Source organism: Arachis duranensis, chromosome 8 (assembly GCF_000817695.3).
Source record: "Arachis duranensis cultivar V14167 chromosome 8, aradu.V14167.gnm2.J7QH, whole genome shotgun sequence".
Lineage (NCBI taxonomy): Eukaryota > Viridiplantae > Streptophyta > Magnoliopsida > Fabales > Fabaceae > Arachis > Arachis duranensis.
Window position 1 is genome coordinate 6,198,813 of NC_029779.3, and position 23,213 is coordinate 6,222,025.

The 23,213-nt window shown below is 37.5% G+C and overlaps 5 protein-coding genes and 1 non-coding gene across 9 annotated transcripts; 3 read left to right on the top strand and 3 right to left on the bottom strand.

The window, feature by feature from the left end:
• The first annotated feature begins 218 nt into the window (after positions 1-218).
• LOC107460338 (protein TIC 22, chloroplastic) lies at positions 219-3,125 on the top strand. 2 transcript variants are annotated; one of them, XM_021128626.2, is made up of 9 exons: positions 219-616; positions 726-788; positions 1,043-1,117; positions 1,363-1,416; positions 1,815-1,874; positions 1,975-2,046; positions 2,505-2,540; positions 2,631-2,805; positions 2,899-3,125. In XM_021128626.2, the coding sequence occupies exons 1-8, from the start codon at positions 350-352 to the stop codon at positions 2,718-2,720; spliced, it is 717 nt and encodes a 238-aa protein (XP_020984285.1). In that variant the 5' UTR covers positions 219-349; the 3' UTR covers positions 2,721-2,805; positions 2,899-3,125. The 2 variants fall into 2 exon arrangements, with proteins under 2 accessions (XP_020984285.1, XP_052108480.1); XM_052252520.1 differs by having other exon boundaries at positions 2,913-3,125.
• A 1,338-nt stretch (positions 3,126-4,463) lies between these two features.
• On the top strand, positions 4,464-8,279 carry LOC107460389 (UDP-glucuronate:xylan alpha-glucuronosyltransferase 2). Its single transcript, XM_016078747.3, has 3 exons — positions 4,464-4,719; positions 4,826-5,468; positions 7,194-8,279. The coding sequence occupies exons 1-3, from the start codon at positions 4,552-4,554 to the stop codon at positions 8,150-8,152; spliced, it is 1,770 nt and encodes a 589-aa protein (XP_015934233.1). The 5' UTR covers positions 4,464-4,551; the 3' UTR covers positions 8,153-8,279.
• On the bottom strand, positions 5,606-5,678 carry TRNAR-CCU (transfer RNA arginine (anticodon CCU)). The gene has a single exon. It is a non-coding gene; the product is annotated as a tRNA-Arg (tRNA).
• Positions 8,280-11,999: 3,720 nt separating the features above from the next.
• Positions 12,000-16,486, top strand: LOC107460388 (protein WEAK CHLOROPLAST MOVEMENT UNDER BLUE LIGHT 1). 2 transcript variants are annotated; one of them, XM_016078746.3, is made up of 3 exons: positions 12,000-12,259; positions 12,831-13,767; positions 14,333-16,486. In XM_016078746.3, the coding sequence occupies exons 2-3, from the start codon at positions 12,868-12,870 to the stop codon at positions 16,151-16,153; spliced, it is 2,721 nt and encodes a 906-aa protein (XP_015934232.1). In that variant the 5' UTR covers positions 12,000-12,259; positions 12,831-12,867; the 3' UTR covers positions 16,154-16,486. The 2 variants fall into 2 exon arrangements, with proteins under 2 accessions (XP_015934232.1, XP_020984286.1); XM_021128627.2 differs by having other exon boundaries at positions 12,837-13,767.
• Positions 16,487-17,253: 767 nt separating this feature from the next.
• On the bottom strand, positions 17,254-18,604 carry LOC107460406 (photosystem I chlorophyll a/b-binding protein 5, chloroplastic). Of its 2 annotated transcripts, XM_052253027.1 has the most exons (6): positions 18,467-18,603; positions 18,298-18,400; positions 18,059-18,191; positions 17,868-17,980; positions 17,596-17,786; positions 17,254-17,513 (listed from the first exon to the last, which is right to left on the bottom strand). In XM_052253027.1, exons 1-6 carry the CDS (start codon positions 18,519-18,521, stop codon positions 17,377-17,379), a joined length of 732 nt encoding a protein of 243 aa, XP_052108987.1. In that variant the 5' UTR covers positions 18,522-18,603; the 3' UTR covers positions 17,254-17,376. The 2 variants fall into 2 exon arrangements, with proteins under 2 accessions (XP_052108987.1, XP_015934258.1); XM_016078772.3 differs by having other exon boundaries at positions 18,298-18,604.
• A 237-nt stretch (positions 18,605-18,841) lies between these two features.
• Positions 18,842-21,815, bottom strand: LOC107460405 (protein CYPRO4). The gene is made up of 2 exons (XM_016078771.3): positions 20,041-21,815; positions 18,842-19,384 (listed from the first exon to the last, which is right to left on the bottom strand). The coding sequence occupies exons 1-2, from the start codon at positions 21,664-21,666 to the stop codon at positions 19,103-19,105; spliced, it is 1,908 nt and encodes a 635-aa protein (XP_015934257.1). The 5' UTR covers positions 21,667-21,815; the 3' UTR covers positions 18,842-19,102.
• Between the last annotated feature and the right edge of the window lie 1,398 nt (positions 21,816-23,213).

Here is a 23,213-nt window from a genome sequence, read left to right on the forward strand (position 1 = left end):
TAAAGAATTTAAAAATATTTTCAAATGGTTAAGAACAAAAATGTTCGCGGGACAAAAAGTCGGCTTCCCTTTTCTCTTTTCTTTTTTCATTTTCTAACTTCAATAGGTAAACAATAGGCCCACTAAAACTGGAGATGTGATGGGCAGAGAAAGCCCATAATGCAGTAGGTAATTAAAATAGTTTCCAGAAAGACTAGTTTAGTATACTAGTAGAGTAGTAGTGGGTGTGAAAAGGGAAACTGAAAATCCGACATCCATAGTGAGCGTGAGCAGTAACAACCGCTGTAGTTATTGTAGCAGTTTGCAAGTTGAACTTCCCATTGAGCTGTTGAGTGTTGAAAGCGCGAATATGGAATCGTCAGTGCCTTGCGGACACTCAAACCCACTTCTCTCATTCTCCAACTTCATCCATCAAAACTGCCCTCAACCCAAACACGCCCTCGCCGCTGCCGCTACTCTCAGCTCCCAGCAGGTGGCCAAGTCCCTCGCCGGCACCAAACTCTTCACCGTCAGCAATTCCAACAATGAGTTCGTTCTCATCTCCGATGCTGAAGGAGCTAAGTCTATTGGATTGCTCTGCTTTCGCCAAGAGGACGCTGAAGCCTTTCTTGCTCAGGTTTGTTCTTCCCACTGGAGAGGCTCTCATATTCGTCACAATAATTGTGTGGATTTTCAATTTTCAACCTCTCGATGCTAATTTGTTTTGTTCGTCCTTGTTTTCTTAGGTTCGATCACGGAGAAGAGAACTTCGAGGCAAACCTAGGGTTGTTCCCATAAATCTGGACCAGGTTTTCTTCCCATTTCTTTCTTGTCAATTTCAATCCTTTTTTGTTTTCATAGTCAATAGAGTCGTCGCTTTCCTTTTATCACATTCAAAGCCACTTCGGAATCAAGTCCTCAAGAACTAAACAGTGAAACAGTCTGTAACGTTTTTCCCCGTTTGAATTCGTATCGATGTATCTTTTGCGGCTGCTGACTGTAACTGGAGAATTTTTGGTATTTATACTACACTTTTACATATGTTACTTTTCTTCTGCTTTAGGTATATATGCTGAAGGTTGAAGGCATTGCATTCCGATTTTTACCTGATCCAATTCAAATAAAGAATGCCATAGAGGTTAACATCTGTTTTAATTCCTGTACTCGATATATTATCACTTAAAGCCACACCTGTTTTCTTTTTAATCATCTCATCATTTTAGTCCAATAGCAGTCACAATGTTGTATGAGTTATGTATGGGAATTGGTCAGTGATATCAATGTATGTTGATTGTACATGAAATCATGAACTTGTATTCTTAAACTCAGCCACTGGCCTGTAAGATTGGGAACTAAACTATCTTCATTTCCTTTGTTTCTCAGCTCAAAGCAGGCAAAGGCAACAAGGGAAGTTTTGATGGAGTCCCTGTTTTTCAGGTATATTTCATATTTGTTGTTAGTAAACCTAAGTTTTTAAGATGAACTTCTTGGGCGAGGCATGGGTGGGGTTGCAAGACTATATAGAATTTGTTTTTTGTTTTTGGTGTTATGTATTTATCAGCATAATAAGGGGATTAGTACTATCTGTATGATCTTGGATGTCAATAATTTCTTTTTTCCTGCCCGGACCTAGATATCAGTTAATTAGTTGATTACAGTCAATGCATTCTATATGATATATAAATATTAAAGACAATCACTTATATGAAATACTGGAGATGGCCGATAGTTTAAAGTCATTCAACTATTTAGTGTTTTCGTGGTTGGAACTTACACTAACAGTCCTTGATCTTTACTTTGTTCTTTGATCATTGCCAATAATCATGTGGTTACAGTCAGACCTTTTGGTTGTGAAGAAGAAGAATAAGCGTTACTGCCCTGTATATTTCTCAAAGGTTTGTCTGACCTACTGCTCTTCTCATTTTTTTGGCATCATGAAGCATGTTTCTCTATAGAATATGATTACATATTAGTTATCATTGATTAAATGGACAGGAAGATATTGAGCATGAACTATCCAAGGTTTCTAGGGCATCTAGAGGAGTTGGAGTTTCTCAGAATATAATGGTACATAGTCTTCCATCTTCTATTCATGTTTTTTTATTAATGCATCTCAGAAACACGAGCAAATTTCAAATTCATTCTTCAGTTTCACAACCTAATGCAAGTTTTAGATATTGCTTTAGGTTTCCCTTGTTAAACTTGACAACCCTTTTGTTTGTGTAACTATACCCTGTACTCATCTTATTTACAAGATGAAATTGTTTAGGAAACGAGAATCAAAAGTAAGGGAAGCAGTTCTGCTTTGCATAAGGCTAGAAGAATTCCACTTTCTCTTTTGGGATTGATTCCACTTGGTCCTATTTTAATCCCGATACTTGGCTATATATATGTGTTGTTTTGTGTTCTTTTGTAATGATTCAAAAAGTACTTGCTAGATTAGAGTTTTTTTTTCCCTCTCTTCAATTGTAATCTATCATTTATTTTAAACTCGCTTTGTTTCTTTTTCCCCTTTAAAAAAGCAGGTTGGTAGCTTGGAAGATGTACTGAAAAAAATGGAGGTAATTAGTCTGCTTACAGGTTAATATCTTATAATAGCTACAAGTAGTTTAAATGTTGACAAGTTCTCTCTCTTTCCGAAAATGATACAGATGAGCGAAAGGAATTCAGGATGGGAAGATTTAATTTTTATTCCACCAGGAAAAAGCCACTCGCAACACATACAAGAAATTGAGGCTTGATTTACAGGTTGCAAAGTTGAGCTAACCAAAGTTTTTATGTGGGTTTTTATGAGCAAATTGGATGTTGTTACATTCTAGTCAGATGGTGAGACGTCAACAACTCTCTGCCTTTCAAGTTTCAATTGTGCCGCCCTTTCTTCTTCACATCTTACCAATAAAAATTCTTTTTATAATGCAGATGCTTTTTTATAGATTCTCGGTGGATACAAGTTACACGTGAATTTGAAAGGACAAAGCCGCTAACATCCATTAAAGAGGTGGATGGAATACCATTTAAGGGTGTTTAAGCAATAATGTTTATAAGTTAATAAAACGAGAGTTGTACAGTACGGTATTATTTTAGCAATACTTACAAACAATGTATTCCTTGAATTCTACTTTTATGAGTTCATGCATATTCTTTAAGATGGCTATTTTGTTGACTGGTTCCTGTTCCTGCAAAGAAAAGAATTACAAAAAGTTAGGGTAGACTGAAAACAGATCTTTCGGGTCCTACGGTAGGCGCCAAATGTTCCTGTCTAAAACTGTTCTCCGAGAAATAGCTTGACCACATCAGGTGTAATCTTAGCCCTTAGAGCTCCAGTGATGATCTGGTTGTTTCTTAGAGTTCTGAGCCAGGCGTTCGACCTGCAAAAAGGACTTCGACGCTCAAGTCAAATATCAGATACCAAAGCTAACAAAAAGATAATAATTTTCTGTATGTTCTTAAAGACTGATAACTGACTTGAGCGTCGGAGTTCTTTTCATGGGATTGGAGGTCAGAACTCTGAGGATCAAAGCCTAAAGGTTACACCCAGTGTGGTCGAGGTATTCCTCAGAGAGCAATTCCAAACAGAAACAGTTGCTATAATAATAATAATAATAATAATAATAATAATAAGTTGGGTGAAAGTTAAAGGAGGATTATCATAATGGATCCATCGTCATGTAGGATTGGAAGAGCATAATTGAAACAATTAACCACCTCAAGAGAGTGATTTACCATGGACCTATAAAAGACCTAGTTGACCTACTCCTACCCTCTAATGGATTGTAAGTTGTAACATAAAAATGGTAAGCTTCTCGTTGGTCTCATTTGGTGACTAGCTGACCCCACTTGGGAGTTAGTCTATTCATGGAAGGCTGCTTTGGGGGACAAAAATGTGATACTTCACCATTCTCTTGGGTTCTAGCCGTTTCCCTGAAAGGAAAATCATATTTGGTGATTCATGTCTTATGATTTTTTATATCACTACCAAGATAAGCGCCACCAGTTTTTCATTAGATATCAACTATCAAGAATTGTTGGAGCCTCACAATTCATGAACTAATAATTGTGATCTTTCGTTCTATTGAGGAAATAGACGGCGCAACAGAATGGTTGTTGGCCAACCTGCTCTTGTAGGTTTCAAGGTTCATATGTTTTTTAGTCCTCCTGGTACCTCAACATGGACGCCATGTTTTTACTACTATAACCCTTGATCTAGTTCTGAACTAACTCACACTAGAGAAACTTAAGAGTGGATATATAAGTAATTCCCGAATTAATCTTAGAAATTCTAGTTGACCGTCAACCTGAAATGTAAGCAAAAGCAGTTTTCGTCTAGAGTCTTACTTGTCTCACGCGAAAGGGAAAGGACACGTGGAGCTGCATAGATGGTCAACTTGATTTGTGATTTACTCTAATTCTTGGAATCACTTGCTTCTTAAACCTTCTCTAATTCTTGGAATCACTTGCTTCTTAAACCTTTCACCTTATTTAACTACTTACTTTGAGTGGAGAGAGTTCATCATTTAGAGTTTTAGATTGATAGTTAGATAGATACAGCTGAAGCTACAGCTATAGCACAAGATGGTAAAGACAATTCCATCTAAAGCGAAGGTAAGCATAATCAATTTGGTGTTCTTAGCCGTCTTTCTGGTTGTTTATGGAACCCTTCTTCTCCGGCCATCTTCTTCTCTCTATTTCGAGAATGCAGCCTCCCTTGTAAGATGCTCCCTCCGCGAATGTCGACACAAGGTAACTGACTAATAAATCAATTAAGCTGGGCCTATATCTGTTCATTTTCTTTTCTTTTTCTTGCATCATCAACTTGATAATTAACCATTTATTATTTGCTTGATAGGTAGAAAAGAGCTTCAAAATGAAAGCAGTGTTAGAGGAACCTCAACGAGAGAGATCATCAAAGAAGAACAATGCAACTAATAAGATAGAGTTACCTAGCTTCTTTGGTGATTTAGGGAAAGGAATGAAGATAGGACTGGTCAACATGGATGAAGAAGATGTAAATGAGTTCAACCTGCATGGAGAAATGATACCAGTTTATTTTGAGAAGGTATCACAGTCTTTCAACTGGACAGACTTGTTTCCCGAATGGATAGACGAGGAAGAAGAGAGTGACGTGGCGTCATGCCCGGAGATACCTATGCCGGAGTATGCAGAATATGGGAGCATGGACGTCATAGTGGCCAAGCTGCCATGCAAGTACCCTGAAAAGGGGTGGGGTAGGGACGTTTTCCGGTTGCAGGTTCATCTAATAGCAGCGAATCTGGCGGCAAAGAAGGGGAAGAGGGATTGGAGATGGAAGAAGACAACGAGGGTGGTTCTGTGGAGCAAGTGTAGGCCAATGATGGAGCTGTTCCCATGCGACCAATTGGAGAGGAGGGAAGGTGAGTGGTGGTATTACAAAGCGGACGTGAAGAAGTTGGAGGAGAAGGTTTTGTTGCCTGTTGGGTCCTGCAACTTGGCTTTGCCTCTTTGGGAACAAGGTATGTTTTTAGTTTTTACCGTCATTCGCTTTCGACGTTTCGTTGCGTCTTTTACACATTACCTGTCTTCTCTGGTTTGCTTTGCTTCAACTAAGCAAAATAAACATGCACTAGAAAGTAGAAACTAAAAATGGAAACGCGCCAGGTAGGGGTCGAACCTACGACTTTCTGCTTAGGAAACAGACGCTCTATCCACTGAGCTACAGGCGCTACGTTGCGATTTCATAAGATACAATTAATTTTCACAGTGACAAGAATTAGCCAATCATGGTTCACTGCCATTTCCAAAAATTGTATTATGATATTACATTAATACATTACCCTTCATCTCACATTAAAGTTGGTTATGACCTTCTACTTTCATATATAAAAAAAAAAAAGCATACATATTCAAAACATGAACGCATCTGTGTGTATTCACATATGCCTGCCAACGTTTTTCATAGTACGTGGAGTGTTTTTTTTAAATTTAATTTCCCTTATTAATCTTAGGAGAGAGTAGTGAGAAATTACTGCAATACATGTTGTGTAAAGTCCAACCAAAACATATTTGTACGCAAATGTTGCAATCGTTTTGACGTGTTAATATGACTTGATGTTTAATTAACGTAACTCTACGTCAAAAGCAAATTCTCTCAATATTTTTTTATAAATAAGACAAAAAAAACATAAAAAACATTAAAAAGATAAAAATCACACTTTAACCTTAATTGAAAAAAAATTAACGATCCATTCTCGTATTTAGTTTGTTATTTCATTGTGTAGATCTAAATTTAGCTCGCTTGCATAATAAATTTTAGGATTTTTATTTAAGATTTTTATGAGTAGAAATTTTAATTTTATTTTAATAAATTTATAATAAATATATTTAAAAGTTAAAATTTATATGTTTTCTATAAAAGATTTTTAAATTAATGACTTAACATGTGTCCGTAGCTAAACTTTTTTTCATATTAACTAAAAGCTAGTCACCAAAAAATATTAACTAATAGCTGATAATTAATTACTTTGTGTACATTTAGTGCGTGTTATAATACCTTCTGCATTTCTGGTGTGTTTTGCTCCTCCTTTTAAGTTAGCTTTTAAAGTAAATTAGACCCAGTTAATTTCTTATACTAATATTTAAGTTGGACAAAAATTATTCAAACACAAGTCCCATTAATCTTTTGGTCAAAATTAATTTACAAGAGCACATTGACACCAACAAGCATTCTAAACATGCACGGAATCTTTTTCAGCATGCATTTCATATACAATTGTTCTATAGATATTTTGCAAACTAATAATAGTGCATGAATATACTATGAAGTTACATTTACTAATAATATTAAGATGGAACATTAATATTCCATGTATATATATTTCCATTGATATAGCTACTAGTACTACGAATAATTCTAGTTCTGTTGTTTGCACTTCATTATCATGAAAAATGGCGGGAGGAGAAGCACAGTCAAAATCATACAACTCTCGCTATTTTAATTGTGATTAACATCCCCTAACCACTCCAATCTTTTTACGCATCATGAACTAACCACTCCATATTAGATTGTGATTTTGCTTTTTATTATTCTTGTTCAAAACTTGATTTAGCAGCGATTCCGATTTGTCTTCTAAGAAACCTCTTCACTAATAGTAGCTTCCAAACAAAGCATAGCTTTCTTTCAAGTTTCACAATCGATGCTGGAAAAAATGCTAAGTCTTCATTTCAATTTGAATTTTCAGGTATCGATGAGGTTTACGACGTGTCCAAGATCCAAAGAAGTGTGAAATCCAGATCAAGAAACAACCGCGAGGCCTACGCCACCGTGCTCCATTCCTCCGAAGCCTACGTTTGCGGCGCCATAACTCTCGCACAGAGCCTCATCCAAACGGGAACCAAACGCGACCTTGTTCTCCTTATCGACAACTCAATCTCCGCCCCGAAACGCCGAGCCCTCGCCTCCGCAGGCTGGAAGATTCGAATCATAACACGAATCCGAAACCCTAGGGCCGAGAAAGGAACCTACAACGAGTACAACTACAGCAAGTTTCGCCTATGGCAGCTCACGGACTACGACAAAATCATCTTCATCGACTCCGATATCATCGTGCTCCGGAACCTGGACATACTCTTCCACTTCCCTCAGATCTCGGCCACGGGGAACGACCAGACGATATTCAACTCGGGGATCATGGTGATCGAGCCTTCGAACTGCACGTTCGCGACGTTGATGAGCCTCCGAGATGGCATCGTTTCGTACAACGGAGGTGACCAAGGGTTCCTGAACGAGGTTTTCGTGTGGTGGCACAGGTTACCGAGGAGGGTGAACTTCTTGAAGAACTTCTGGTCGAATTCGACGCTGGAGAGGAGGGTGAAGAACGGTTTGATCGGTTCGGAGACGGCGGAGGTGTACGCCGTACACTACTTAGGGTGGAAGCCGTGGCAGTGTTACAGGGACTATGATTGCAACTGGGACATGGAGGAGCAATTGGTGTACGCGAGTGACGTGGCGCACAGGAGGTGGTGGAAGGTGCACGACGCCATGGATGAAGAGATGCAGAGGATGTGCAGGCTCACAAAACGGCGTCGTACTGAGCTCAATTGGGAAAGAAGGAAAGCGAGGAAAAAGGGTTTAGTGAATGGGCATTGGAAGATCAATATTACGGATCCTAGACGATTTGGCTCTCTTTTGGTTCATTAGCAATAGGTACGATTAGGCTCTCACGGAGGCCTTTTTGCTTTTCCGTACTGTTTATTCTGGATGAACAATGCTTACTGAATAGTGAAAAAATCAAAAAAGGACGTTATTATATGGTGTTTTTAGTCAATTTTAGTTTCCATTTTTTTGTGTGTGGTTAATACTTTAAACTTTTGGATAAGGGTGATGAATGAAATTGGTCAGCTTTGACATTAACTGTTTTGGCCCAAATATCAAACCCTGCCCAAAAGAAGAGACAAAAAATATTTTCCCTTGGCGTAAGCGTAGTGTTTGGTCTTTGGTGTCATTGATTGAGTTGTATGGATCACTTGATTCACTTCATGAACAAAAGTTTTGATTCTTTATAACTAGAACGAGGGTCCAGGGATCTTTTCTTTTCCCTGGTTTACCAAGCGCAGCTACTAGGTTACTGGGTATGAGTGTATGACGCATGGATTCAAGACGACAGTGATGTGATGGGTGGTTAGGTGAAAGGATTGAAACCTGAGAGGATTGGTTGAGCAAACTTCAATAAAAGATTGTTGTAGAAATTTTTATTCGGCTAGAAAACGCTCCTTATTTGTATAAGAAAGAATCATCGTCGTCACAGCTCACAATCATGGATATTCGTTTTACTAGGTAAATTAGTATGAAAAAATATAATAAACTGAAATGTGACAACAAATAAATAAATAAATAAATTATAAATAATAAAAGAGGAAAAAGAAGGAAAAGAGAAGGTGGGTGGCGAGAGCAAAGAGGAAGAAGACATAGTTTGTAATATATTCACCATAATGAAGAGTATTTTTCTATCAATTTCTTTCATATTTGAACAGGCTCCCACATGCTTACTTAACCCCACTTAACAATTATGCTTCGGCAAAAGCCAAAGTTTACGCAGATATATTAAACTCAACTTTAGTGTCAAAGGGGACTTAGACGTGGCATGCTTTGTTTGATAATGGACAAAGGTGAAAGAATATAATTTAAATTTCGATCCAAGAACTTTATTATATTATTTATACACCACTTTAATCTTAAGAATCAACTGCAATATGCATCCCCTAGGAACAGGCCCTTTTAGTTTAACCTGCTTATATTCAATGAACATAGTTTTGGCATAATTTAATTTAAAGGTTTTGCTAAGAATATATAGATTAAAAATACTATAAAAAATATTTTATAAAAATTGTTGAAAAAATAAATATTTTTATCTTTTAAATATATTAAATATATCACCTTAATTTAACTTTGAGTATATACCAATTTTGGTTCTCAAAGAATTTTAAACTAGATACTTTAGTCTTCAACTAAAATTACTTACTCGATTGGTCCTAACAATTAACTCCGTCAGTCACTTAGGTCTTTTACTCTGTCAACTCTAATAGAAGACAAAATAGTCCCTAACAACTCTAACATGAGACAAAATAGTCCATGATCTCTTCTGTTCGAAAACGACACTGTTCTCTCCCAATTTCCATCATATCTCGCATAACACTAACAGTCTAACACCGTAACTTCAAGCTACACAATGTACACTCTACAACTTCAATGTTCATAAGAAAAAAAATTCTCAACTTGTTCTCAACCAATTCATACTTAGGAAACTAATGACTATGTCTCCCAACTACTTGTCGTCTTCGATGAATCCCATGAATCTAGACAGCAAGTCTGATTTGTCAAGACCCGTCGTCGTCGTTGCCATCTCCCTCCACCTTTGCCCTATCATCTCCATGACCACATTGTCCACCACTCCGATCGCTTCCTTCAGCTTCTTCTCCGACCAATGTTCAGTAATCGCTTCAGTTTCTATATGAGCGGCAACGGCGATATTGCTCGTTGTACTGATAGCTTGGATGCGAGATCGAAACTATCTGCCAACTTGGACTCTGGAAAAGAAGGAATGAAGTACTCAGTATCTATTTCAAATGAGAATTTGCATATGATGTCAAAGAATAATCTTCTCATGTGTCCTAATGTCCAACAATCTATATTACTTGTCGAAGAGTGGAGAAAGGCGTACCCTTGGGGTAGTTATGTAACTTGGTCTTGAAGATATCGTGGACGTTGTCAGGGTTGGAGGTGATGTTATCGAGAACGTGGAAATGGATGCTTCTAGCAGGTGAAGTGCAGAGGACGTGGATGTACCAGTCACTGAGAATTAGAAAGTGTGTGGTCTATAACATGAGGTAGGTGCGACACGTGTGACAATTACACTATCGCTTAATCTTGGAGCTAAAGAAGAAGAAGAAAAAGATGGAAAAGAAGACTGTGAAGGTGAAGAAGGAGAGTATGAATATTAGGGTTATGTGAGATATGATAAAAATTGAAGAAGAACAATGTCGTTTTTGAATAAAAGGGTCAGGAATCATTTTGTTCTTTGTTAGAATTGTCAGGAATTAGTTTGTCCCCTGTTAGAATTGTCAGGAATCATTTTGTCTTCCGTTAGAATTGATAGTGCCAAGAACCTAAGTAACTGACGAAATTAATTGTTAAGAACCAATTGAATAATTAATTTTGGTTAGAAATTAAAATATCTGGTCCAAAATTCTTTGAGGACCAAAATGAGTATATACTCTTTTAACTTTTTGTCATTTTCAAGCTTAGAAATTAACTAAATCAAAAACCAATAAAAAAATGATTTAACTATTTTGTGACCTAATTGGTTTCTCCTTTATTGCTTTCATACCACCTCATGCTGATTGTTTCCCGATGAAGACCCCAAGGCATTTGGCCGAAGCTTTAAAATCACACAAATCACAATCACTCTGAACCGGGTTTTATATTTCCTGCGGCAATTACTCCTTATGGGACCACTATGCTGCAGCATCCAACGGACGAGGACGTCTCCCATATGACTTTGACTTTTTTAACCAACGCAACCCCAAATTTACATCCTGATGCAGTGCAAACCCCGCCAATCAATGAAGCAATTGATAAAGCTGTAAAGAGCTCAAATTAATTATTACTACCATTGTTTGTTTGTTTTGTTAATATATGGGCTCAAATTAATAATTGTAGAGTACTTTTAATTAATTAATGAATTGCTAATAATAATAATAATAATAATAAATGGAGCATTAGTGTGGGTGGTACATTATCATGGATATCATGTGGGCTGTAACGTAATTCTTCATTTACAAGCTATGCGATGCCCGAATCTACATTTACTATCGGCCATGACTTTATTCATCACCTTTGAATTTTAAACCATTTTCGGCATCATGTTGTAATTTCTAAAGTGACCACATCTTTATGCTAAGTATTTCCTTAAGCAAATACATTTTCTTTTTTCAAGATTATTTTGGCCTTTGAGCAAATATTATCTTAAAATGATAACAATAAGCTAAAAATAGGAAGTTGTTCATAAACACAAAGGCCAAAAAGAGAAAAACTCTGACCAGAAAAAACAACAAAATATGAAAGAGAGAAACTGGACCACCTCAGCTTGCAAGGTGACCAGCCATGTTGGTCACAAAACGACTTTGTCTTGTTCTTGTATCGTATTCGTACGTATGTAGCCCTAGAAAATAAAAAAGATGTAAATTCAAATAATATATAAAAAATGATGTATAATGTATAGCATGGATAATACTCTGTGAACCAAAGATAAGAGTATGGTAAAAAGTAAAAACTAAGAGAGCTTAAAGAGTCAAAGCTTTGAGATGAATAAACAATTCAAATACGAGAGGGAGGGTAGGACCGTAGGAGCCAAGAGAACCGTAGATTCCGGCAGTAAATACGAAGTAGGAACAAAATTACAGCTAGATAGAAGTGATTACTAACTAATCGATAACGGCACACAGCAAAAAATTCAGATGTGATAGGGGAAAAGATTAAAAAAGAAAACGAAAAAGAAAAAGAGTACCGATGGATCTAGTATGCGTGATGAGATAGGCTCCACTGGCTGTGTATCTGTCTCCGTATTTTTCTGTATTCTAATTTTAGCTCCACTCTTTCTCGAACCTTACATTTCTTTTCTGCAGCAACCCAATTTTGATTTTGTTTTTTTCCCAGTCCCCACCCTTTCCTCCTCAGAATTTTCCGATACCAAAAAATCCATTCTCTTCTTCCAATTTTTCTGCTGACTACTCCTAATATCCTAATCTGGTATGTTCTTCTTCTGCTTCTGCTTACTCCTTAATCTCCTTTCCTCCTCCTAATTTATCCCTTAATTCTTTTATTTATTCATTTCATTCTTATGTGTTATGATCATATAACTATACGATAGCTTTTGTGGTTTGCAAGTTTTGATTCGCCTTTGTTTTTCAATACTTCTAGATAATCATTTTCCAGAATTTTATTTCCCTTCACCTATATCTTTTAGGCTTAAATTTGTTCACGGAAAAGGGGAAAAAATTATCCGGTTCTAAAATGGGGATGTGGATTATTCTTTTCTCGTTGTAGTTATTACTTGAATTACTAGCTTCTGTTGTAAGATACACTCTGCCTCCACCCGGATTTAATGTATTATATCATATATGACTGTGACTACTTTTTTGAGGTGATCGATCATCAACAACTATAGGTAACTAGTAAGTGCAGTTAATTGCGTAGATTTTGAAATAAATGAACCTTTAAAAGGAGATCTGTGTATCAAATTATTGATGACTATGTACTACTCTGTCTGTACACACTACTTTTTTCATTGAAATTATTTTCTTATTTACTTGTTTTTAAGAGTTAGACATAATTGGGACCCTCAACTGCTCCTTTCAATGGAGGGTGTTGAAGACAAGCTGCCCTCTGACTCCTCTTCAAAAATTGATGAAAAGACGCTACCGGTGGAACATGTCGAAGACAAGCAACCTTCATACTTGTCTGCGACAACTGCTGAAGAGGTGCCACTGGCAGAGTCCTCTGGACAAGATACTAATGAATCTTCCACTGAGTCTCCAGCCAACCCCATTAGTAATGGAAAAATGGAATCTGATGCTCATTTTCCAGACACTGAGGCCTCTGAATTAGCAACAATGCCACATGCTTCTAATGCTCAAACTGTAATACAAGATGAAGACCATTCAACTGGTAATTCAGCTTCAACCCAAAATATAGCTGTTGATTTATCAGCAAGGAGCAGCCAGGGAAACTTGCTTGAAGATTCTGAATCAGGGGCTGTAGAAGATAGCTCTGGCAACCATGAATTGGCAGAAGATGCAACAGTTGATTTAACAGAAAGAAGCCGCCAGGGAACCTTGGTTGAAGATTCTGAACCAAGGGCTGTAGAAGATACCTCTGGCAACCATGAATTGCCAGAAGATGAAACAGTTGATGTAACAGAAAGAAGCCATCCGGGAACCTTGGTTGAAGACACCTCTGGCAAGCATGAATTGCGGGTAGATGTAACTGCTGATGGTGACCCTGATAAAGAGAATATAGCCTTGGCTTCCTTTTCTGAAAGAAAAGATTTGCAGAATGATCACAGTGAGCTAGATTCACCTGAAATCAATGATGCCCATGTTACCAGAGCATCAATTGGCTCAACCACTCATGATAAGAATGTTGATGCAAAAAGAGGTCTTATTGACACCACAACTCCTTTTGAATCTGTCAAGGAAGCTGTTTCCAAGTTTGGAGGAATTGTGGATTGGAAGGCTCACAGAGAACGGACTGTGGAGGTATACCTGTACTGCTTCATTTTTTTTTTCCCTATAGTTCGGAATGACTATTACTTCCAATTTACATCCTTCACATGTGTGCATTAGAATTCCAATTTCTATTGCTAGTATTTATTTTCAAGTATAGAACTCATTTGGCAGTTCTGTTTGCTCCTTAACACATGACAAAAATGCCTGTGAGGCTTGAATATTGATGTGATCTTGTTGATGGCTGTTTTTAATAACACTGAAATTCATTCTCTATTGTCTGAAGTCACAACATTACAGGGAAATAGTGCCCTGTATGGGGCATATGAAATCTGCTTCCAATATAAAGCAACTGCATTGCTTGGATTTTATATGCAAGTATTTAGGGTTTCCTTGTTTGTTAATATAGACACAAAAGGGAAAATAATAGGGAATGAATTATAGGTACTCTTTTGGCACAATTTATTCCTTTCTTGATGCAAGAGACGTTGATGATAATTCTTCATTGATTACTTACTGCCATGTGGAACACAGTATCTAAGCTTATGCTCAAATATGTTATTCTGCCATAACTCTACCTTTTTTTCATGATGTGCAGCGACGTACTCTAGTAGAACAAGAACTTGAGAAGGCACAAGTGCAGATTCCAGAGTACAAAAAACAAGCAGAGGCTGCAGAAAAGGCAAAAGTCAAAGTTCTTCAGGAGCTCGACAGTACTAAGAGACTAATAGAAGAGCTAAAACTTAACCTAGAGCGAGCACAAACAGAAGAGCATCAAGCAAGACAGGACTCGGAACTTGCAAAGCTCAGAGTGGAAGAGATGGAGCAGGGTATCGCAGATGAATCAAGTGTTGCAGCCAAGGCACAACTTGAGGTTGCTAAAGCCAGGTTAAAAGCAGCTATTACAGATTTAGCATCTGTAAAAGAGGAGCTCGAAGGTTTGCGTAAGGAATATGCTTCTTTAGTGACAGACAAAGATCAAGCTATTAAGAAAGCTGAGGAGGCAGTTGCTGCATCGAAAGAAGTAGAGAAGACAGTGGAAGATTTAACTATTGAGTTAATTTCTCTAAAGGAGTCATTAGAGATTGCACATGCTGCACACTTGGAAGCAGAGGAACAAAGAATAGGCTCCGTCATGGTAAGAGACCAGGATTCTCTCGATTGGGAGAAGGAACTCGAACATACGGAAGAAGAGCTTCAGAGACTCAATGAGCAGATTTTGTCTGCAAAGGATCTCAAATCTAAACTAGAAACAGCCTCTGCTTTATTACTTGATTTGAAAGCTGAATTAACTGCTTATATGGAGTCGAAAATAAAGCAGGAAGGTGATGAGGGAGCAGAGAAGAAGACACACATTGATATGCAAGCAGCAGCTGAATTAGCAAGAAAGGAACTTGATGAAATAAAGCTTAACACAGAGAAGGCAACTGCTGAGGTTAGTTGCTTGAAGGTAGCTGCTACATCATTAAAATCAGAACTTGAACAAGAGAAATCTACTCTAGCTTCCATAAGGCAGAGAGAGGGAATGGCATCCATTGCAGTTGCATCTCTTGAAGCTGAATTGGATAGGACTAGATCAGAAATAGCGTTAGTTCAAATGAGGGAGAAAGAAGCCAAGGAGATGATGACTGAATTACCCAAGAAACTACAACAAACTGCTGAAGAGGCTAATCAGGCCAACTTGCTTGCTCAAGCAGCTCGTGATAAACTGCAAAAAGTAAAGGCAGAAGTAGAGCAAGCTAAGGCTGGCGTAAGTACTATGGAAAGTAGATTACTTGCAGCTCAAAAAGAGATCGAGGCAGCTAAGGCTTCTGAAAAGCTGGCAATAGCAGCAATTAAAGCATTGCAAGAGAGTGAATTAACTAGAAGCAAAAATGAAGTGGATCCATCCACTGGGGTGACACTTTCTTTGGAGGAGTATTATGAGCTCAGCAGACGAGCGCATGAGGCAGAAGAGAGAGCCAATGCGAGGGTAGCAGCTGCTAATGCTGAAATTGAGAAGGCTAAGGAGTCTGAATTGAAGTCCTTCGAGATGTTGGATGATGTGAATAGAGAGATAGCTGCTAGAAGGGAAGCTTTGAAGTTGGCAATGGAAAGAGCTGAGAAGGCAAGGGAAGCAAAATTAGGTGTAGAACAGCAATTACGAAAATGGAGGGCTGAACATGTGCAACGAAGAAAGGCCAGTGAATCTGGTCAAGGAGGTGTAAACCAGACTAAAAGTCCTAGGGGTAGTTTTGAAGGAAGGAAGGAAGCCCACACTGCAGATAATTTGTCTAGTCCAAAGTCTTTGGTGCATGTAGAGCATGATGAAGGTGGAACTTCCCCAGAATCAAAACATGATAAAAAGAAGAAGAAGTCATTGTTTCCCCGGGTTTTGATGTTCTTTGCTAAGAGGAAAGTGCACAAGTCAGGGAATTGAATTGAATTTCTAGGCTGCAGTTATCTTACCGCTTATCCCTTTGGAGATCTCACTGTGACATGAAATGCTGAACTATTCAACAATATACAGAACATGTACATGTTTTCTATTGCTGTATGTATGGTTTGATAGGATTATACTGTCTCGCTGAACCCAAGGCGTGTCCTCTCGCCTGCTCAGCGCTGTTTGAGGACAAGAATTTCTTCCATGGGAAATCAGAAAATAAAATGGTATTGTGTTGTGTATAAGTGTTATAGGCTTCTGATATATTGAACCAAGGTTTCTGTAAAGATTTGTTTGAGATTGATAAATGAAAGGAGATTTTCTCGGTTTGACGTTTGAAGCACTATGAATGGCATGGTGCGTTTATAGTGGAGGCCATTGAAGAACGTGATACTCCCATGAAATGTACCATATCATGATATTAAATTATCCTTCCAAGTAACTTATTTCTTTATGGGGCATTCGTTAAATCTTGAGCCATTAACTATTCACGCCCACTTGTTTTAAAAGATATAAGCATACTTCCTTCTAAATAACAAAATTTCATTATACAACATTCAATTTTAGGTTTTTTAACTTTTACTCCTTTCAAATACTCATATTGGTCTCTAAATTATACCCGGACCTCAATTTAGTTTTCAAAGTTTCAATTTACTCAATTTGGTTTCCCAACTTTATTTTTGTCACAGAACCTTTTATTTTTGTCATAGAAACTTATTTGACGTGACAATTGAAACTTTTTTAACTCAATTTTCTCTTTATGAATCATTTCACTTAAAGATTTTAAAGAATTTTTTAGGAACAAATTGAGATAAAAATTTTCATTTATCACACCAGATAGCCATTAAGCGGATCAGTATGACAACTATTAGTCCATCTCATTACCGGTTCTATGATGAAAACAGGGATAAGAACTAATTTGAGTCACAAAATGTGAATTTGGGAGATCAAATTGAATAAATTAAAATTTTGGAAACCAGATTGAGGCACAAATATAACTTCAAAGACCAATCCGAGTATTAACTCTTCAATGAATTATTCACTACATAATACGATCTTTGTTTTCAGAATTGTGTCCTTGTGGTTAGCATCACATGGAAGTTGCAAATGAGTTCTTATATTGGGTGATTGAGCATCAAATTATGGTTTGTTTCCCCATGCTTAACATACAATAATGTTTGTAGATCCATGTTACATAATAATGAAGACAAATGAGAGAACTAAGAATTGGCAAGGGTCTGAATAATAGTCTTATGCCATGGATTGGAGAGATGCTCCACAAGGTTATCAATTGGTCCAACATGTGTCACCGAAGCTTGCACAAAAATCCCAAGCATTGCCACCATTGCGAGTCGCCCTGTTACCAGAATTAACTAACTGATATATCAAATGATAAATATTAAAGAACACGAAAAAGAAAAAGAAAAAGAAAAGTATACCATTCTTGATCTCTTTAAGCTTCCAGTCATGAGCATTTTTTATGTCTTTGGCTAGGCCAAGGGGATTTAATATAGGTCCCCCAGGATAGCCTGGCTCCAAGCCTTCAAATGAATCTTCTATTCCAAAGAAGGAGGCTTTACCTTGAGATCCAGGGCTAACAAAATCCATGTACCTTTTTGTTTCAACAAACCTGTGATGAAATCAAAGCATATGGTGAAATTATGAAAACACAAAACCTTAACTTACTTCATTCAAATTCAAATCATGGTACCCCATCAAGATTAGTTGAACAACTAAAAGGGTCTGTGTGTTGGCAATGTCATATTTCGCTGCACCCGCTTCAAACCAAACTGGTATCTTACTAAGTCCTGTGACACGGAGTAACTGCATAGTCCAAAAATGCCTCAACTTCTGAAATCTTGGTATGAACATGTAATTAACTACAATGTATGTTTGACTCACATCTGTGACAAGAATTCCCAGGACTCCAAGCATGGCAAAGCGACAGTGGACTAGTTCTGCTTGCACATACCATCTCAAGCTTTCAGGATCCTCTCCAAGTCCAAGAGGGTCAAACCCGAAATCTCCAGCCAAACTGTACTAATACGGCAATGTTAAAATTTTGAAAGAACAGAAACCATCAAGCACTAGAATAACATGAGCCAAGGGTTAAAATATTCAGTTCTCTTAAAAGGGCTCACGTTCCGTCAAGATAGGACGGGGGATCGAGCCCTGGGAGCCATGTTGCTCGCTGTTGCTCTGCCGCACAAATTTGCCTACTGCGTCCATTAGCGACTCTGGCTCCTGCAGCAGGGTGGAGCCACAAGTATGTTATTCCTGGTGAAGGTTTATGTATGAAGATGGTCTTACTTTTGAAGGGAGAGCATGGCTGAAAATTGAAGTTTCTTCCTATTGCCACAGCCATTGTTTTCTTCCGATTATGTGTTCCTACTGGAGGACTACAAATCTGGTGCTAAAACATGTCACTTTTACAGCCACCACATATTGCATATGATTTGGTTTTAGTTATTTTTTATTTTATTTTTAAGAGGAAAAAGATAACAAAAGGGAATGTGGGCCCACTTATCCCTGGAGATAATAGTTGGATAAGAAATGTCTGCTTCTAAGGCATTAACATAGTAACAGCTTCCTCCAACCAATACAGAAATATGATCTCCACAATGTTAATTCAGCATTCATATAGTTTCATCAGACCAATTTGCTATTCATATATATATATAGAAAGATGAAGAAAAACTAAAGTGCAGGCCGAGAAGCCCCTCAAATCACTGAAAAAGATAGAATTCTGCTAGCAGCCAATATTACCTTAAAAGTAATACTGAGTAGTGGTACAATTTGACAATAATGCGTGATTTCCACTTCAACATCTTAAACATTCTAAGTACAATTGAAAAGTATTAAAAGTATTAGAGTTAACATTCTAAGCATGACTAATAAAGCATATAAAGTTGACTTAGACTAGTGGCTGCATCTAGATCTAGAGTATCATCGCTTGCTGGATATGCTGAAAGAGCTAACTTTCATTGGGGTAGCAATCACCAATGGAGCCTCAGGAGAATCAGTAACTGCAAACTTGTCATGCATAAATCGGCTATCAACAATGGAATCATCCCTGAGGACTATCTTGTAGCAGTAACAACTCTTTAGACCCTGTTGATTCTCGTAGCACACATGAGAACCATCCTTGACTTGTTGGAAATTCCATATCACACTGAATTTCCCCACTGTGGCTACTACATGGCGCTCCTGCTTCCCATTTTCAGTCACCTAAGCAAAGACTTAAAGTCAAATTATATATTTCCACAAAAAAATGGGACACAAGGGAAACATAGGTCACAATTCAACAAGTGTGTGAAGAGAATGGTCATGATCAACTTCAGGGTCAAGCAATGCTAAACCAACCCCATAAGTTTCTGCAAACATGAAATTCACTTGAAAACCAATAGACAATTAATAAACACTGTCAAGAATTTTCAAATCTTAACACTGGACACAATCTTAAAGAGTTAAATTAAAAGTTAACATAGAAGAGTCTATCAAACGAGATGCCAATTTAGAAGCTTCCTTTCAATGTATAATAAGGCCAGTGCATCGGTTCAAAAAATGAAATAAAAGCATATAAACATGAGCACAGTTTATAAGGTAATATCCAATTCAACTGTTATTAAATATTAACTCAACCATATTCCAAGCTATCAGTTCTTACTACCGTTACCATCTGATATTTTTTCTGCAAGACAGTTAGTCAACAAACATTGAAGAAAAGAATATCAAATATCAAATAATCAAATAATAATAGCATTTCAAAGTTCTATAGAATCTGCTGAATCCAACAACAAAGACATCATTATCCGTAATGTGCCAAAACAACAGTGAGAACAGAGGAACAGCCAGAAGCAAGAAGGAAAGAAGTTTGTATATACCCACGAAAACTGAGCATTGCGGAACTTGTTATTGGTTCCAGCTGAATGAGAATCCAGAGGATTCAGCTTCAACAACCTAGGAGCAGCAATCTTATTCCCCATGCGACCAGAAAAACCAGTTTTTGTCTTTCCATCCTTATCAGTAAACACAGCACAAATGACAATCAAATATGTATCCGTTGTGCCCACAATCCACTTCCCATCGTAGGTAACATCAACATGAGTAATAGGCGAACCGAGGCCAGGAAAAGCCGTCTTGGCCTGCCTCATAGAGTTGATCGAATAGAGGCGAATCTTCCCATCCAGAGACCCAACAACAATGGAACCATCACCAGTGGTAGCAAAGCACTGGAAATTAGTCCCTCTTGAAAACTGGTGGCCCTGCGCCCAATTCAACACTGGGGTGCTAGCATCAGCAATGTTCTGAACAATCCCATTGCGATCGCGCATGTCCCACCTACAAAGCCTGTTATCATCCAAACCTAGAAAAGTTGAACCTGTAGGATCCAATTGAGCACCTTTACTATCATTAGTGATGTCCCTCATTGTGATATCAGTGCCATCTTTACCAAACTTCCACTCAGTCACAACCTTCCCAGTCTCGATATCAAGCTGATGAAGCCCGGTGGAGTGAAGCTTTCCACCGCCCACTGGACTCATGAGAAGCATGTTTGTCTCCGCCTTCATCAGGAGCGTCTTCTTCGGAGTGCAATACTCCAAAGAAGAAGCACAAACCCTATCCCTTTGGTATCCTTGTCCGAAATGCACAAAAGCACCCTTCCCATGGATTCCATGAGCGAAATTCTTCACCACCTGGATTCCGGTATCGCCAACCAAGAAGCTATTGTCCAATGCCCCCAACGCCAAGCTCTGAATCCCGCCATTCGCGGCTTCTTCGAACTCTTCCCTCAAATCCTGAGTAGCCCTAACCGGAGTGGCGGAGGCGGGGCTCTTGGCGAACGCGTCCTCTGCGTCTTCCCACATGGAATCGTCGGCGGCATCGGGATTCGCCCAACCGATGAAATCCTTGCCGTACACTTTGAGCTTGTTCTGCTCTGTAGCCTCAACGCCGTGCGTGTTTTCAAACATGCAATCCTGGAAGCGCGTGATGAATGTATTGTAGTCTTGCTCCGTGAAGAACTTCATGGCCCAAACGGCGCGTGAAACGAAGTCCACGCGCCGCTGGCTGGCGAAGGCTTTCAACTGCATCTCCAAACCCACCTTGGATCGGATCTTCGAACCAACCTTCAAGAACCACCATGACTCTCCGCCTTCCTGCTCATCGTCATCCTCGTCGTCTTCTTCCTCTTCGTCTTGTTCTTCTCCGAGTCGCCGGGCCCTAACGAAAGAGTAAGATGTGAGTTTGTCGGCAGTTACCCATTTGGCTTGTGGGGTGTTACCGCCGACGTGGAGGTAGAGCTTGACGGCGTTGGGGGTGGCTGATGAGTACTTGAGCTTGAGGGCTTTGAGCTTTGCCTCAACCTCATCGAGCGATGATGGGCTTTTGATTCTGCGCTCTGAACTCGAGTCTCCACCTCCTCCTTCAGTGGCATCTTCGTAGTTTACTTCTTCTTCTTCCTCGTCGGAAGAATCTAGAAGCTCATCGCGGCTGTGATTGGCACCCATTGCTGGTTGTTTGGTCGGTTCGGAGAAGAGATGAGTAGGCGCCAAATTCGAAATTCGAAAACGGAGCGGTTTGTGTTTCCGCTATATTGTGCTGGCTGGCTAGTGGGTAGTGGCTACTGGCTAGGGTTCTTGATTTCTTGTCCCTTCTTCTTTGAAAATGCATAGGCCCACCTAATGCCCATGTGATTAATGAAGTCACTAAACTCCAATTTCGGTAAATAATTTAAATAAATTTTTTTGAAGAAAGAATTTAAATTAAAAGAATTTTTATTAATAGTAACTTATAAATAAGTTATTTTATGTTTGAATTTTTAATTATAAAAGTACTTATTTTAAAGTTGTAGCGTTTGGATAAATAATTCAAAAAATAAATTTTTTTTACAAAAGAAAATGAATATTAAAATAACGATGATAATAAATACTTTCCAATATTAAATGTTGATTTTACATAACCTAATCACTAATATTGTATATGATATGGTAGGTGAAAATAAAAAATAAATATAAAATGTGTGTCAATATATATTTTGTTGATGTTTTTTATTTTATTTTTTACTCCTATTAGAACTCCCTTCTCCTTTATTGAGGTCAAGAACTTGTTATAATTAACTATGAAAATAATAGCAAGCTATAAAATCACATGTGAAAAAAATAAAATTAAAACTGAAATTTCATACCACAGTTAAATACAAATTTAATAATAAAAAATATAGTGATAAAATGATAAAAAAAATATTTAGAAGGAATATATGCAGTAGGTTGTTCAGATGCAATATTGTCTGAAAATGAAAATGGTGGTAGAGGATCAATAATTTCATAAGATGAATCATTACGCGAAAATGATAAGGTTTGGAACATTGCGTGAGAATGATGGTGGAAGGCAAGTACTTCTAGCAGACCTTGTGTGAAAATGATGGTGAAGGGTCAGTATTTTTCATAGAGTCAAAAAGGAAAATAAATTTTGTTGGTTTGTAATTAAAATTTTTTTTTAATAAAGTGGTAGAATGACTTATCAAGAAGCAGAAAGCCATATATTTCTACTTCTTCAAAAACCTGTAAATTAACTTTTTGAAGAGTTAAAAGTTTTTTTTAAAAGAATGCCAAATATGTAGATTGTGACTTTTCATAATCCAAAAGTAAAAAAAAAGTAGTTTTTACTACTTTCCAAATGGACTCTAAATAGTAATGAGTAATGACTATGTAAAACTCTAAAATAGAATTATTTAATTATTTAATTATATTTTTTCATGAAAAATTAATTATTTCCATTGAGATAATGTTATATTATTGAATGTTTGTTGTAAAATATTTTATATTATAAATTATTAAAAAATAAAAAATTATAGAAGAATTTAAATTTGATGTAATATTTTAAACTGAATTTGTGAACAAAATACCAAATCATAGGATTAAGATTTTTTTTAATTTGTGAGATTTTTTTTTACTAATTTTTGTATTTTGCAGGAATTTTTTTTTGTAAATTGTGATAAGTTCTTTTCAAAAAATTTACACACATGTTAAAGCTAATTTTTTTTATATGAAATTTA

What these genes read in the sequence shown, in the direction of transcription:
- LOC107460338 (XM_021128626.2), top strand. Translation starts at nt 350, where the DNA reads ATGGAATCGTCAGTGCCTTGCGGACACTCAAACCCACTTCTCTCATTC. An exon ending in TTCCCATAAATCTGGACCAG is followed by an intron (nt 789 to 1,042) that starts GTTTTCTTCCCA and finishes CTTCTGCTTTAG; the next exon opens with GTATATATGCTGAAGGTTGA. An exon ending in ATGGAGTCCCTGTTTTTCAG is followed by an intron (nt 1,417 to 1,814) that starts GTATATTTCATA and finishes ATGTGGTTACAG; the next exon opens with TCAGACCTTTTGGTTGTGAA.
- LOC107460389 (XM_016078747.3), top strand. Translation starts at nt 4,552, where the DNA reads ATGGTAAAGACAATTCCATCTAAAGCGAAGGTAAGCATAATCAATTTG. An exon ending in TCCGCGAATGTCGACACAAG is followed by an intron (nt 4,720 to 4,825) that starts GTAACTGACTAA and finishes TTTGCTTGATAG; the next exon opens with GTAGAAAAGAGCTTCAAAAT. An exon ending in TTTGCCTCTTTGGGAACAAG is followed by an intron (nt 5,469 to 7,193) that starts GTATGTTTTTAG and finishes TTGAATTTTCAG; the next exon opens with GTATCGATGAGGTTTACGAC.
- LOC107460388 (XM_016078746.3), top strand. Translation starts at nt 12,868, where the DNA reads ATGGAGGGTGTTGAAGACAAGCTGCCCTCTGACTCCTCTTCAAAAATT. An exon ending in ACAGAGAACGGACTGTGGAG is followed by an intron (nt 13,768 to 14,332) that starts GTATACCTGTAC and finishes CATGATGTGCAG; the next exon opens with CGACGTACTCTAGTAGAACA.
- LOC107460406 (XM_016078772.3), bottom strand. Translation starts at nt 18,521, where the DNA reads ATGGCTGTGGCAATAGGAAGAAACTTCAATTTTCAGCCATGCTCTCCC. An exon ending in TGGGAATTCTTGTCACAGAT is followed by an intron (nt 17,981 to 18,058) that starts GTGAGTCAAACA and finishes TGGACTATGCAG; the next exon opens with TTACTCCGTGTCACAGGACT. An exon ending in GCTTAAAGAGATCAAGAATG is followed by an intron (nt 17,514 to 17,595) that starts GTATACTTTTCT and finishes TTCTGGTAACAG; the next exon opens with GGCGACTCGCAATGGTGGCA.
- LOC107460405 (XM_016078771.3), bottom strand. Translation starts at nt 21,666, where the DNA reads ATGGGTGCCAATCACAGCCGCGATGAGCTTCTAGATTCTTCCGACGAG. An exon ending in GCAATGCTCAGTTTTCGTGG is followed by an intron (nt 19,385 to 20,040) that starts GTATATACAAAC and finishes GTCTTTGCTTAG; the next exon opens with GTGACTGAAAATGGGAAGCA.